The sequence below is a fragment of the Chelonoidis abingdonii genome, chromosome 17 (assembly GCF_003597395.2).
Source record: "Chelonoidis abingdonii isolate Lonesome George chromosome 17, CheloAbing_2.0, whole genome shotgun sequence".
Classification (NCBI taxonomy): Eukaryota; Metazoa; Chordata; order Testudines; family Testudinidae; genus Chelonoidis; species Chelonoidis abingdonii.
Window position 1 is genome coordinate 3,084,378 of NC_133785.1, and position 15,320 is coordinate 3,099,697.

At 42.6% G+C, this 15,320-nt stretch overlaps 2 protein-coding genes across 3 annotated transcripts in view; one reads left to right on the plus strand and one right to left on the minus strand.

The window, feature by feature from the left end:
• TIMP4 (TIMP metallopeptidase inhibitor 4) overlaps positions 1–5,168 on the minus strand; it is a 59,938-nt gene extending 54,770 nt beyond the window's left edge. The window contains exon 1 of the mRNA XM_032772565.1: positions 4,883–5,168. Coding sequence (XP_032628456.1) covers positions 4,883–5,009 — 127 coding nt within the window. The 5' untranslated portion in view covers positions 5,010–5,168. The remainder of the gene's footprint in view (positions 1–4,882) is intronic.
• Positions 1–15,320, plus strand: part of SYN2 (synapsin II) — a 462,636-nt gene that overhangs the window by 360,167 nt on the left and 87,149 nt on the right. The window lies entirely within an intron of this gene.

Here is a 15,320-nt window from a genome sequence, read left to right on the forward strand (position 1 = left end):
CTTTCTTTTTTCCTCCTCATGCAGCTGCAAATTTTTCAAAGCCTCCCTGACTCCATCCCGAGCATATCTCAAGATAAGGTGGCAGAAAAAAAAAAGATGCGAGACGAAATGTTCTCGAAATCATGAAGTGACTTGCAATGAGAGCTCATCTGAATGAGTGGAAGGATGTGGTAGCAACATTACAGGAAAGAGCCAGTGAACGGAGGCAGGAGGACCAATGTGATGATAGAAGGAACGAACGTGAGGAGAGGAGGGACGTCATCCGAGAAGAAGTGGCGGCAGAAAGATCAGCGTGGCGGGATTAATAGCGGGGCTGCTGGCATGATCAAACTGACATCCTCTGACTCTCGGTGGAGCTTAGGAACAGCAGCAGGAGCACAGAGTGCCACGCAGCTCTGTGTAATCACCTTCACCCCCTCACCTTGGTTCCATATCTTCCCACCCAGATGTGTAGAGAAATAGCGTGGGGGAAGGCTTTGTGTACCCACCCACTCCACCCCCGTGGACAGCCCAACCAAAAAGGCTGTCATTAATTTGAAATTTTTTTAGTGGCCCTTTTCCTTCCTCCTATCACTCTCCAACCATAAAAAAAAAAAAAAACACCTGGCTACCTTGTCCAGTTCTCCCCTCTTTATAATGACTTTTTAATAAAGAATACATGATTTTAAGCGATAGTGACTTTATTTCCTAAGAAGCTTGTAACGAAGGGGAGGGTGGGTTTGCTTCAGGAATGAGTCAATCAAGGGGGGGGTTCATCAAAGGGAAAAAAAACACAAATAGTCACACCGTACCCGCCCGCGTGATGAAACTCATTTTCAAACACTTCTCTGAATGCGCAACTACTTCGAGGTGTGCTCTTCTAATCACGCTGGTTCTGGCTGCATGTAATGCAGCAGGTGATTTGCCTCACCTCCCACCCTTCCATAAAGGTCTCCCCCTTACTCTCACAGAGATTGTGGAGCACAACGAGATTGGTGGAGCACACAGCAAGCAAGCAATAACCAAGGGACATGGTTTGGCTGAGGTGAGGCGAGTCAGGTAATGTGCGCCAGCGGCCTTTAAATGCCAATGAGCATTCGCCACCTATTCAGCATTTGCTCAGTAAGTTGAACAGCTCCTGACTATTGTCACGCTGCTGTGTATGGCCTCAATGACCATGGCATCAAGGGGTCTAGGCTGGGTCCCCCCAGGATAACTACAGGCATTTCAACTACAGGTGTTATTTGTCTGGTCTGGGAAGGTAATTCCCTTGCTGGCAGCCGTTAAAGAAGTATGTTCCTGAAGACGCGAGCATCAAACTGACCTCCGCCAATCCATGTGGATGGTGGCTGAAACGTCCCTTGTGATCCACCAGTGCTTGCAGCACCATAGAAAGTCCCCTTGCGATTTACGTACTGGGGTGCGCCTGGTGCCCGGTGCCAAGATAGGATATGGGTTCCATCTATTGCCGCCCCAACAAGTTAGGGAGATCCATTGGCAGCAAAGCCATCCACTATGACCTGCACATTTCCCAGAGTCACAACCTTTCGTAGCAGCAGATTAAATGATGCTTTTGGCTACTTGTATCACAGCGGCCCACAGTAGATTTTCCACTCAAATTGAAATTCCGACTGACCGGTAGCATGTCGGGTTGCCACCAAGGGCTATTGCACTCGCCTTCTCCATGTGATCGGTGCTTCTCATTTGGTAATTCTGGCGTTCCACGGCAGGCGAACAGCAAGTCCAAAGTTCCATGAAAGTCCTAACACATCCGAAAGTTTCGCACCACTGGAATCGTCCAAAACCTGCAAGAGGTGTTCCCAACCAGTGTGGTCTTGTTTCCCGGTCCAAAATCGGCGTCAATGGCTAGAACCTGCCCATTAACCAGCAGAATCTCCATAAGCAAGGGGTCGCGTTTGAGAGATTCTGTTTCCATGTCCTCATCACTCTGTCACCGCTCGGGCGGCGCCTCCTCCTCACCTGGCTTGAAGTCCCGTTCAGCACAGACTTGCAACGAGAATGCCGAGGTGTTTACGCAGCGAACCAGTCTGACTGAGCATGATCCATGCTTGCTGTGCTATGGCGTTTGCACAGTTCACGGAAAAAGGCGGAAACGTTGTCTGCTTCTTTTCAACAGAGGACGGGTGAGCTGTACCCAGAAGCACTGCGACAATGTTTTTGCCCATCAGGCACTGGGATCTCAACCCAGAATTCCAGGGTGGGGAGATAACCGGGGAACGAGCGGATAGCTACGGATAGCTACCCACAGTTGCAACGCTCGGAATACGACGCTAGCTCGTACATGGACGCACACGGCGCCGAATTAATGTGCGTAGTGTGGCCTGGGCAGGCACTCGACTTTATACAATCTGTTTTACAAAACCGGTTTATGTAAAATCGGAATAATCCCATAGTGTAGACATACCCTGGGATATACCATTTTGCATGAGGGAAAATGCTTCTCAATTCTGCAAGTGTTTTAGTCTTAACAATCCTCACATCAAAGGGAACAATCCTCACATCAAAGGGATCATTCCAGTTCACACTGAAGTTAAGAGTTAAACTCCCATTAACTTCAATGGGTAAAGGAGCCATGGCCCAAGTTTTTATTAAAATATTTGGAGTTCTGTAAATGTTAAAATCAAAAATCTAGCTTTAATGTATCATCTTATTTACTATAAAAGTGGTGCTCGGGAAAGCAGAGGTTTAGGGTGTGCTGGTTTTTGGCAAAAAGTATAATTCTGTGAGGGAGTGAGAGTAGAATAGATTTTCTGATCCTCCAGGAGTCTCCTGCAGTCTCCAAGAATTAAAAATTAATCTTTAATTAAAGACTGTCATGTGATGAAGCCTCCAGGAATATATCCAACCAAAACTGCAACCCTAGAGTGGAGGCAAAATATACTGTGGCTCTGATTCTACAATCCATCCAAGAGTGGAGAGGCGTGGCTACAAGGAGCCACTTGTTGCTCCCTGATTCAGACCTGCCTGGCCCAGTGGGAAAATTAATGCTGCAGGAGGACAGCCCTAACTTATACTAGGGAAGTATCTTGTGTAGCAGAGGACTGTAACCTCTCCCCTCCTTGTCTCCACACTCCTAGAAAAGTCCCAGTACACTTCCTCCTTCCCCTTTTGCTCTAGGGCTGCAGGGAAGACTACTGGGGCAGAAGAGCTACCTCAGCCAGATTTATGTCAGTAGAGTTCCCCCATATGGGGTATTTCTCTCCACTGGTCTTCTCCAGTCACTTTAAGACCACTTTGCATTGCTTATGCGGTGCAATGTAACCATAGCAGACTAAAGAATCCAGCTCTATATGTATATAGCAAATATGATATATATATAGATATATATATATATATGTGTGTGTGTGTGTGAACATTTATTGTGTATAACTTTGTCTTCCTACAGCATGAATAAATACCACATAATGTAATTAATATTAAACACAGGGCCCCATCATATAGCCCTCCTTCATGTGACTGGACCATCTGACTTCAGCAGAACTGTTTGTGTGAGTTAAGGCTTGAGGATCAAGTCCAAATATACTAGTAAATTTTATTTTTGTAATTTTATTTTCTGCCTCCATTACTTACAGATGAAGAGTGAGTTAGAGAGTAGCAGAAATCTACCTTTTATAAAATATGTTTGGAGAAACCCTCCGACTCTTGAACCTTGTAATTTGTCTTATCCTAAAGGAATACTGTATGTAATGAGTATCTCAGGTTTCTTCTCTACTGTCAAATCCAGCAAAACCTCAAGTTATGAATACATCAGACAAATAGTTTTGTGTAATAATTTTAAGCTATAATAAGAGTAACTGATTTTTCTGTCTACACCTCAAATTACCCCCATCTGTAATCTTTGGTGTAGGTACTTTTAAAAAAGATTGCTTAACACAATCAGATTAGATAACAATCTAACTGATGGCCACAAATAGAGTTTAGAGTTTGTCATGGCTACAAAGATTTTCTGTCAGTGTATAAAAGCAATTAATCAGTATGCAGAAGGTATTGCCTATCCCATAGATATGCTAATTTTGTGACACTTTGGAAACTCATGTTCTACATTTACTGTTCACACTGGATTGAAGTTAACCATCCACAGCTTGAGCAAAATGCAAGACTGCAAAATGTCACATTTTCTTACCCGTGTTGTCTAATTTTGAGATCTTTAGGGGTTTTTTTCTATATGTTGATTACTGTGTGAAATGCAGTAATCTTATGAGTGTACAGTGAAATTTAACACAGAATTCTGTGACCAGTTTTTCTATCAAAATCTTTAAAAAGCCATCAGATGCCTGCTAAATTATTTGTTCCAAAATTACCAAAAATATATTTAAGACAAATTATATTGTAGCACATCATAGATCAACTAAGTTCAATACATCCCTTTTATTATTTCTTAACAGAGCACTGTGGCAGCCAGTTGTATCTACAGCATTTATATAAAGAATGCACATATATATTAGTCATATGATATATATTATATAATTTTATACTACATATTAAATGTGAACAGCAGTAATCTATCAGTGAACATATTCCTCCCTACTTGCTTTAATTTGAGAGCTAATATATAGCTAATATAATAAATGGTTCTTGTAAAGAAAAGGCACTAAATAATTTACTTCAGTAGTTTCAACAATTTGTAGTCCAGAACATTTACTGAAAAAGCAAGGGGAAAGGAACAGCAACTACCAAATACAAAACCAAATGGATTTTCTTCTAACCTGTCTCTTTAAATGAGATCTTCCAATGATTTTGTTTTGAAAACCTTTTAGAGAATAAACTACTTTGTTAAATGTATTCCCCTAGAGAGTTGTACAGAAAAATAGCACAGCAGTTAATATAGCTACAATTTCTTTTTTACCGGCAATGTTAAAATTATATAGCTGTTATGACTCACCTAAAGCAGAATCACAGATTAGCTGCTGTGGATGTGCAGGGGCACAGCTGCATGCATCTGCCAGCTCCTGAATTCTGAGGGTGAAAAGAAGCACTGAAGACAACAAGGTACTGTGCACAGGATTCATGCTGCCTTCAACACAGCTAACTGGCCAACTAAAAGAAAATAGTCTCTTACTGTTGATCTTATATCTAAACTTTCTAATCTCTGTGCAGTTCAATTTCAACAGACTTAGATGGTTAGAAAAGCCCTCTAATGCTCAGTCTGAATATAGGCTTATGTTAACAGACTTCTAATTTCCCTGACATAGGACCCTCTTATTTATGGCCCTGATACTTACAAGTAACCCCGCCTTCCTTTAAGGAAAAAGCACATCATTGGTGAAAATGATGTGACAGGTTTATTGTTCCAAAAGCAAGTTTACCTTACTGGGTTGCATCATAATGTTGTTATTATGAGTCAGTGAGACTATTAATAATCAAAAGCTTTTTAAAAACATCAGTTTCTGCACTGATTTTATGATCTTTTGCAGATTGGAGATTAAACTAATAAATTAATCTTGTGAATTTCATGCCAGTTTTAATTGAAAAAATAAATGGTTCCTCCACCGTCCCTATCATGACCAAAGCAAACAATGTATCTAAAAGCAATGCTAACATCCTTTTTTAAAGCCAGATTTCATTTGCATTCCCTGATCTTTCCCCTGTCCCTCTCTACATTTTTTTGAAATGACTTGACTGTTTGCAGGCTGCACAGAACTTCATTCATGAAGAGGAAATGTTTCAATGCCTTGTTTGTGAACCCTGAACAATTGGTAACTACAAGCAATACTGGATAAAAATCCACGCTTCAATAAAAGCCATTTTGCTACTTCATCATATATTTAATTTGAAATAATGATTTACAAAAATTCCAGTGATATATGTTCAAGGTGAAACTTTTATTTATAAGTATTTTGCAGTCCCCATATTATGGGACCTATTCTAATGAAATGTCATTTCCACATGCACTGGCTAGGAAGTCTGTGAGCTTCTGTGACTCAACATGCACAGAGCATAGCTAGTCCTGATTCAAGAATTCAAAAACTAATACTCTTCCTCATCTGCAGATCTCTTACTCCTATAAACACCTTCATATAGCTTGTACACATGAATCCCATCTGCCCTTATATGAAAGGTGTCTCATATGGATAGCAAGGTAAGGTCTGAGCAGGGAGGACTGTGACGTATGCCCATTTGAGAAAGGTTTATGTATAGGCCGACATTAGGTATGTCTACCTGTAATGTATGCCCAGGGTTAGTAGAACTCAACTGAGTAGACACATTTGTAAGTCCAGATTGTTGAACACTGGGTTCCAGCCTAGGACTCTAGCATTAGATGTTGTACTATATTGCATTAGATGTTGTACTAACACAGAACAAAAATACTGTCCCTGCCCCAAAAAGCTTACAATCTAGGGGCTTGTCTGTATTTCAGGTTACTGCAGGGCAAGCCAGAATGCGCACTCTGGGACTTTCACTGTGCTATAGCAATGTCCACATGGAACCTTACGCCACGGCTAGCTGGTGCCCTCTAGACTCGCACCTTAGTTTGCTGCATAGACAAGCCCTAAGTATAAAACAAGAGACAACACAGGGATACGGATACAAAGATGGGGGAGTACAAGGAAACAGTATTGGTCAGTATGATGGACAGTGGCATCAGCAAACCACGAGCCCAATCATTGTCATGTTTTTTCGTAGGCATCAGAGAAAAGGAACATTTTGAAGGATGATAATGCATTAGTTTTGCAGTTGTTACTCTGAATTCTTTCTATTTGGCGGTTCTGTATTGCACCCAAGTTTGAGATCAAATTTTCACATCAAGCTGTCCCATGCATACACAAACTACAATCTTTATTCACAGCCCCATGTGTGCCAGTAGTCTTCTGGATACTAGGCATGGGGAAATCAACTGCAGTTCCTCAAAAGGCCATGCCCTCGCTCACTTCTATCATACCTTTCCTGCTTCACATTATGTTGCTTTGCTTCTCATGCACTTACAGCCCTGATGGCCACCTCTTTCTCAGGATTAGCTGGACTGTCTCAATGTCCCTCCACCTCTTCTGCAATCTGAGACCAAAACAAAATTTAGTAGTACACATCCCAGGCAAGAATTTTTTAAAAAACCCTTCAATTTAACTTCTGTCAGAAACAAAGGCTATGGATTAAGCTATGGCAAGGTATTTTAATGTCCTTTATGCTCAATAGTTGAGATCTATCGATTATGAAATCTAACTCAGGATAATAGGGACTGAAAGTGGCAATATGATGGCTGTTTGGTGGCCTGTAAGAAATGATTGGATGATGATTGACCAGTTTCCACAGGACAAGTACCCTGTCGCAAATGGCACCAATAGGCCATATTGGTGACCATCTTAGCAAAGCCCAAAGACTGAATGGATCTTGGGGGTGAAATATCTTATTTAGAGTTAGGCTGTCCATATGATGGCTACTTCAGACACATTAGTGTGATATTTTGGAGAAGCTGATCCTGCCACTTGCCCATGAAAATAATTTATAAAAATGGTTATTAATAAACTATTTACTATTTCCCAGTCATTGGTTATGAGTTGGGAGTTAGAGACACACGTTAGATTATGGGCTGGTCTACAGTGGGAGCTTATATTGGCTACATCTTTCAGGGGTGTGAAAAATCCACATCCTTGAGAGAGACATCTATGCCAACCTAACCCCTGGTATAGACAGTGCTAGCTTAATAGGAGAATTCTTCTGTCAACCTAGATACTGCCCCTTGGGGAGGTGGATTAACTAAAGTGACAGGAGAGCCCTTCTCATTGCTATAGTGAGTGTCTACACTGAAGCGCAACAGTGGTGCAGCTGCAGCAGCATTTTAAGTGTAGATATACCCTGAGAGTAGAGTCAACTACAGAAATGTAAACGTGACAAAAATAAATTTTATGTTTGATCAAATCTTGAGCTATATTCTACGAAGTATGGTAGTTGTGTAAGCACAGTAAAATACATTTCTTTCTGTTATAATCTACACTAATACTCCGTGAAGCCACTCTAGGCTCCAATCCAATTAGACTTTTAAGAGAGTCTTTCAAAGCCATCTGCACACAGATGGAACATTTAAAGCGTGGTTATGGTTAGAAAAGTGTATTGACTATAAATGACGGATATTACTTAGCAAATGTGCTCCTTCTGCATTCTGAGTTATAGCTATCTACTTTACTGACAAAAATAAGTGTCTATTTTTCACTCCTGGTAGGAGAGCGAATAGGGCTGTGTGAAGGTAAGCTGAATTCTTTTCTGTCTCACACATCATCAAGTGAATTATCAACTAAGTTCCAATTGCAGAATCTTTCTTAGTAGTAATGATGTGCAGCTTCAGTCCCAGATCTTAGGATGAGTTTGCAGTGTGGGCAGCTAGAAGTGGACTACAGAGTTCACATCCAGATCTGAACTTCCCCGAAGTCGTAAGATGTTGGGATCTAGGGGTTTGGTTTATCACCATTGCTGCTTTGAGTTTATAAACTGAACAAATCTGATGAAGAGTCACTGAGATAAAAAAGCCTTTCCAAGCCAATATTTGTATACCTTTACTTTTCAAAGTATGGACCCAATCCTGCAATAGATATGCATACATTTTCAAGATTGGGTCTTATATCTGAATGTTTAGTTGATCACGTATGTGGATCCATTGATACTTGATCACGTTTCAATAGAACCTTTATGCCTTTGTTGTGATTCCTAAACTTTCTGAACAAGTTGTTTTAGTCACAAAATAAGCTGCAACCTTTATAATTTTTTCAGCGAATTATAGGATAACACTGTGAGAGGCCTGTATGCACCTGACACAGCTAGTCTGGCATATCCCCATTTTGAGAAATACTGTCATTGCGTGATGACTATTAGAATATTTGAAAGTCAACATAAGACATCATGGTAATCCACTGTAATGCACTGTACATGGGGTAATTAAAGTTAGTGAAAGGTGTGGCTGCCCACTGGTTGGTTAAGCAGTGTTTCACACTGAGAATCTACCATGCCCATGCCCTGAGATCTTCACTGGCGGCCTATGAGCATACAGGTGGACTTCAAGGTTTTCTTTTTAACTAGCCGCATTGCTTTTGGTGTTATGGTACACCAGTCCCTTTTAGAGACATCTGACAACATGCTGGATGTCCCAAGATCTTGGACGCAAGTACTATAGGCATGCCATACACTAGACTCTGCAGGCTCTTGCACACAACACTGATATTGCAAATAAATAACTGAGGATTATTTGACTAGATCTGTCAGAAGTTGCTCTCAAGTTGCAGTGGGGGAGGTTTAGGTTGGATATTAGGAAAAACTTTTTCACTAGGAGGGTGGTGAAGCACTGGAATGGATTACCTAGGGAGGTGGTGGAATCTCCTTCCTTCGAGGTTTTTAAGGTCAGGCTTGACAAAGCGCTAGCTGGGATGATTTAGTTGGGGATTGGTCCTGCTTTGAGCAGGGGGGTGGACAAGATGACCTCCTGAGGTCTCTTCCAACCCTGATATTCTGTGATTCTAAGTTAAGCAGTGCAAATATTCTAGACACAACTTTGAACATTTACAGCAAACAATTACATTATTTTCCGATATAAATCCCTAAATGGTTTGAGGCCTGGTTACTTGAGAGTAGAGCTATGTGAATAATTGGGTTACAAGCAGTTCAGAAAAAAATTTTAATTGGTTTGGGTTGACCCAAAATGAAATTTTGTTGAAATTTTGGTGAACCAAAAAAAAAAAAACCCCAACACTTTGGTTCAAATTAAATGTTTGTCAATCCCAAACAAAAAACTTTTTTTTCTGATGACAAGTTTTTTACATTTTTGAATTTGAAAAATTTCAAAACCTAAAATCATTTCAAATAAAAAAAATCAAAATGTTTCAAATTGAACATGTCAAAACAGAAGCTTCTAGGTTTTTTTGGGAATTTTATGAATTCCCCCCCCCCCAAGTAAAACAATTTGGTGAATTCTCCCCCCTCCGCCCCCCCCCGAAAAGTAGTTTTGGTCAAAAATTTTCACCCAGCTCTACTTGAGAGAGAGCCTGTCTCCCTGGGCCTTACTGCTGCAGTGGAAGCCTACAATTGTGCACAAGCTGTAGTTTCCTCATTTTAAAAGAGAAGGGGAAGCACTAATGGCATTCTCTGCGAGGAGTCCTTAGTTTACAAGTCTCTCTTCTCTTGGTCATCTAGAGGCTGGATTATGTTAAGTAATGGCACTGCAAAGCCTGACGTTTTTTGCACACAGTTGAGTAAGAATAGTCGTCTCTCCTGTTTCTTCGTCAGCCCACAGAGGTAGGCTTGACTAAAATGTAACAGCCTGGGATAGGGAGAATGATAATAATTACAAATAGCTGCCATATTATTATTCTCTCTTTTATTTGTATTATACTAGCGCCATGGAGCCCTAATCTGGGATCTGGTTCCCATTTTAGGGAAAAAAAGAACTTAGGAGTTCAATAGGAGTTGCATTTGAGGCAAGGAGAAAGTGATCTGTTCCAGGAAATACTTCATAAATAAAATATATTAAGCTTTGACTTTTTCAATACTAATAAATAAAATAATAATGCTGCCATGTCCTCCTATAGCATATTGGTGACAAAGAAACGTATGCTGCTCATGGTTCTAATGTATGCTATTTAATGTATTTTTATCACATAATGAGCAGTAATTTAAATGGGAAGAGCTTCAGAAGCACCAAAGTTCAGAGTCCGTCATATATTAGAATCCAAAATCTGATTTTAGAAAATCAAAATCTTTATTGTTCAAATCTTTATAAGCAGCAGAGCGTCCTGTGGCACCTTATAGACTAACAGACGTATTGGAGCATGAGCTTTCGTGGGTGAATACCCATTTTGTCACATGCATCTGACAAAGTGGGTATTCACCCACGAAAGCTCATGCTCCAATACATCTGTTAGTCTATAAGATGCCACAGGACTCTCTGCTGCTTTTACAGATCCAGACTAACATGGCCACCCCTCTGATACAAATCTTTATAGTTCCTTGCCCAATTCTTAAGTGAAAAAAATCTTATATCCTAAGTAAGTGTACAGAAGTGTGCCAGGATTTTATAAACAAATGAAGACTTAAGCAAAGCAAACATTACTACTTTTCACAATTCATGTGAATCAATTAAAAGACACAGCCTTTCTTTCTGCTCTATACATTATCATGTTGACTTTTTTTTGGTTTGATGGGTGAGCTATGATATCACTTCAAATGAGGTCATAATGCTAATGAAGCATGAAGACTAGCTCCATTAGATAGTATCCACTCCTAGAACATATTCTACTGCAGCTAACTTATTATAAAAGAAAGGCAGCAATCCCTTCGCATTTCATCGAACATAGTCACCTTCATTGACACCTTTAACTCAGTCATTGACATGATCAGATTAAATCTGACTTGGTACATACTAATTCCTATCTGATTAGTTCGGACCAGTGGGAAGCAATTCATTTCGGTAATCCAATAGAATGTAAAATTACAGCAGAATGATGGGGGAAACTCACTGCTCTTAATATGTACAGTAAAAGGAGAGGTCAGAAGGAAGGAGAATTGGATAAGATCAAGTTTAGTACCTATTTCACATCTGGTATATCCTTAATAGGGATGATATTCTTGCCCTTTCGGAGGGCAGAGCTCTGTTTAATCCGTCTTTTGCAGTTCTGTCATGAGCCTTATTAATTTACACCATTCAAATTCTAGCATCTATTGGCAGGTATAAAATAGTAACATGAGCTGTCTTTAAAAGAAAGAAAAAATGAGTCCAATTTATAGTGGCATTCAGAGACCCAAATCAGGATCAGGACCCCACTGTACTAAGTATTGTGCATGCACAAAGGGACATGGGGTGAAATCCTAGCTCCACTGAATTCAATGCCAAAACTCCCATTGACTTCCTTGAGTCAGGATTGCATGCACAGCCTCTAACCTGAAGATATTACAGCAGACTCGTTTACAGAATATCTAGACATAAAAAATTCCAATGTTTTACCCTCACCAGCCACAGTCCACTCTATACTTGCTATTGGTCCCTCCCTGTGCAGCCCCAACCAGCATTTAAATTGTGCAGTGGGTCTTGTGTTTGTCCTATACACTATATATTTCACCCATTATCTATCTGTTAAATCCAGCCTTATACAATGGTAGGTAACGTGTGTGTCAGTTACCAGGCTAACTGCACCAGAGGTGGATTTACCATGAAACAATGACGGGAGGCCACCAAAATTCAGGGCAAAACTCATCTGACAACCTGCCCCTGAGTCCCAGCCAGCGGGGCAGCTGGGCTCAGGCAGGCACGCTGCCTGCATTCAGTGGCCCCACACTGCTCCCAGAAGCGGCTGGCTGCTTGCATATCTCTGTGTGCCCCTGGCGTGAGGGATGCAGCTCCACGCACTGCCCTCACCCCAGGCAGCGCACAGAGACCCGTTGCCCCGCTTCACCCAAGGGGTGTCTCCATGCATTGGTCCCGCCCCAAGCACCGACTCCACTGCTCCCATTGGCCAGGAACTGCAGCCAATGGGAGCTGTAGGAGCGGTGCCTCTGGGCAGTGGCACACAGAGACCCCCCGCCTAAGAGCTGCTGCCAGAGGGGTGTGCTTTCACTCTGAGGACTGCACCGCCCCCTGGCCCCTCCTGCACCCCAACCCCCTGCCCCAGTCCAGAGCCCACACCCAACTTCCTCCCAGAGCCCAACCCATGCACCTCCTCCCCACCCCAACCCCCTGCCCCAATCAAGGTACCTCACTTTATTTTCATTTACTTCCCATCACTTATAATATAGGATGAGGATGAAGAAAAAAAAGAATGAAAAACGGGGAGATGAGAGAATGTTCTTTTTCTTGACTGGGTCCCGAGGGGGGGGCCTCCAAAAATGAAGCTGCGCACAGGCCCCCACTAACTCTAAATCTGCCACTGCACTGCACTGTGATCCCGTCTGGGCACATCTACAATTATAAACCCACAGGATTAGGTACTGAAATCCAGTCCAGTGTATACAATTTATTTGCTTCGCAGCCATTTTAAGAATTTTAATTTACTACTCGTGCCCGCCAGGAGTAATGGCGACTCAAACAAGCTTAAAAATAGCATCAAAGTTGAGAGCATGGGTTTGACAGATATGGCAACTTCCTGCAATATCTTTGGGAGCTCTTACTGTATTAAATTTACGTATCGTTGTGGGCCATAGATTCTACGTAATTTCATGGGGTCACCAAAGCTTCTTCATGAACTAAGGGTACATCTACACTACGGGATTATTCCAATTTTACATAAAACGGTTTTGTAAAACAGATTGTATAAAGTCGAGTGCAAGCGGCCACACTAAGCACATTAATTCGGTGGTGTGCGTCCATGGTCCGAGGCTAGTGTCGATTTCTGGAGCGTTGCACTGTGGGTAGCTATTCCATAGCTATCCCATAGTTCCGGGGGCAAGATACTAGAGAACCAGAGAGCAACAGCCGCTCTGTGTCAGATCCCACAGAAATGATGAGCTGCATGCCATTCCGGGGGTGCCCTGCAGCAACCCACCTGTGTTCCCTCCTCCCCAACCTTACCTGGGCTACCGTGGCAGTGTCCCCCCATTTGTGTCATGAGTTATAAAGTAATGCAGGAATAAGAAACGTGACTTTTTAGTGAGATAAAATGAGGGGAGGCAGCCTCCAGCTGCTATGATAGTCCAGGCAGTACGAATCTTTTCTTTACACATGAAGGGAGGGGCTGATGACTCAGCTCCCAGTTGCTATGATAGGACGGTTACCAGCCATTCTTACCATCTACTGGGAATGACAGGAATCATTCCTATTTTACCCAGTGTGATACAGCATGCCAGAGAGCAGCAGAGAGTGTTAGCAGGGAGCCTTAATTCCTGCAGGGGAGGAAGGTTTGCTATAGATACTAGAGCACCTGTAGCCAATTAGAGCACCAGCAGTCAGTCATGTGATCAAAACCCTGCTTCAGTCAGACAGGGTGGGGTTGGAGCAGAGAGAGGTTTGAAGGAGTTGGAGAGGAGAGGAGGCTGCAGTGGCTGAGAAACCAAAAGAAATCCTAGTAAGGGCACTGTTGTGTAGAAGGAGGGCAAGAAGCCTTCACAGTGAAGGCAGGAGAGGGAAGTAACCCAGGGGAAGGAATGCTAGTTCAAGTGGTTCACAAAACCTCAGGGCCCTGGGTTGAGGGACCTGGAAAGAGGGCCGGGCCAGGTCCCTCCCTCTCCACTCCCTCCTCAAGACACTAGTGGGGTAATTAAATACCGTTCAGAGGCAAGCAATGGTGTCTGAACCTTCCCCAAAGAAGAGAGAGCGTGAGACCAACATAACAGGACCGGCAATTTGCCACACAGGCACCACCCGGCCAGCCTCACCTGAGGCCAGCCAGGAGTATTCAGCAGCTATCAAGCATATTGTACGTCTGCCACGGGGAGGGAAGAGAGCAGATACTGTCTTTCACTGCCGCGCATCGCGTCTACCAGCAGCATTCAGTACACATAGGGTGACATTAAAAAGTCAAAGAAACGACTTTTTTCCCCCTTTCTTCACGTGGGGGGAGGGAGTAATTGACGAGCTATACCCTGACCAACGCCGGACAATGTGTTTGAACCTACAGGCACGGAGCTCAGCCAAGGATGCAAATACTTTTCAGAGACTGCTGTGGATGTGGATAGCTGGAGTCCTCAGTACGCCCCCTCCCTCCTCCATGAGCATCCATTTGATTCTTTGGCTTTCCATTACGCTTGTCACGCAGCACTGTGTAGCTTGGCAGATTTTTTTCAAACGCTTTGGTATTTCGTCTTCTGTAACGGAGCTCTGATAGAACAGATTTGTCCTCCCAAACAGTGATCAGATTCTGTATCCTGTACAGTCCATGCTGGAGCTCTTTTTGGATTTGGGACTGCATTGCCACCCGTGCTGATCAGAGCTCCATGCTGGGCACATGCTGGGCAAACAGGAAATGCAATTCAGAAGTTCACGGGGCTTTTCCTGTTTACCTGGCCAGTGCATCCGAGTTCGGATTGCTGTCCAGAGCTGTCACAATGGTGCACTGTGGGATACCGTCCGGAGGCCAATACCGTCGATTTGCGGCCACACTAACCCTAATCTGATATGGTAATACCGATTTTAGCGCTACTCCTCTCGTTGGGGAGGAATACAGAAATTGGTTTAAAGAGCCCTTTATATCGATATAAAGGGCCTTGTTGTGTGGATGGGTACAGCATTAAATCGGTTTAATGCTGCTAAAATTGGTTTAAACGCGTAGCGTAGACCAGGCCTAAGAGGTGATTAGGCAAATTTGCTCAGGTGATAACATCATCAGAGAAATCACAACATGGAGAGGCTCACATATACTAGTTCAAAATGGATTCTCCAGAGACCAGCACACAAAGAAAAGGCTTTTGGATAA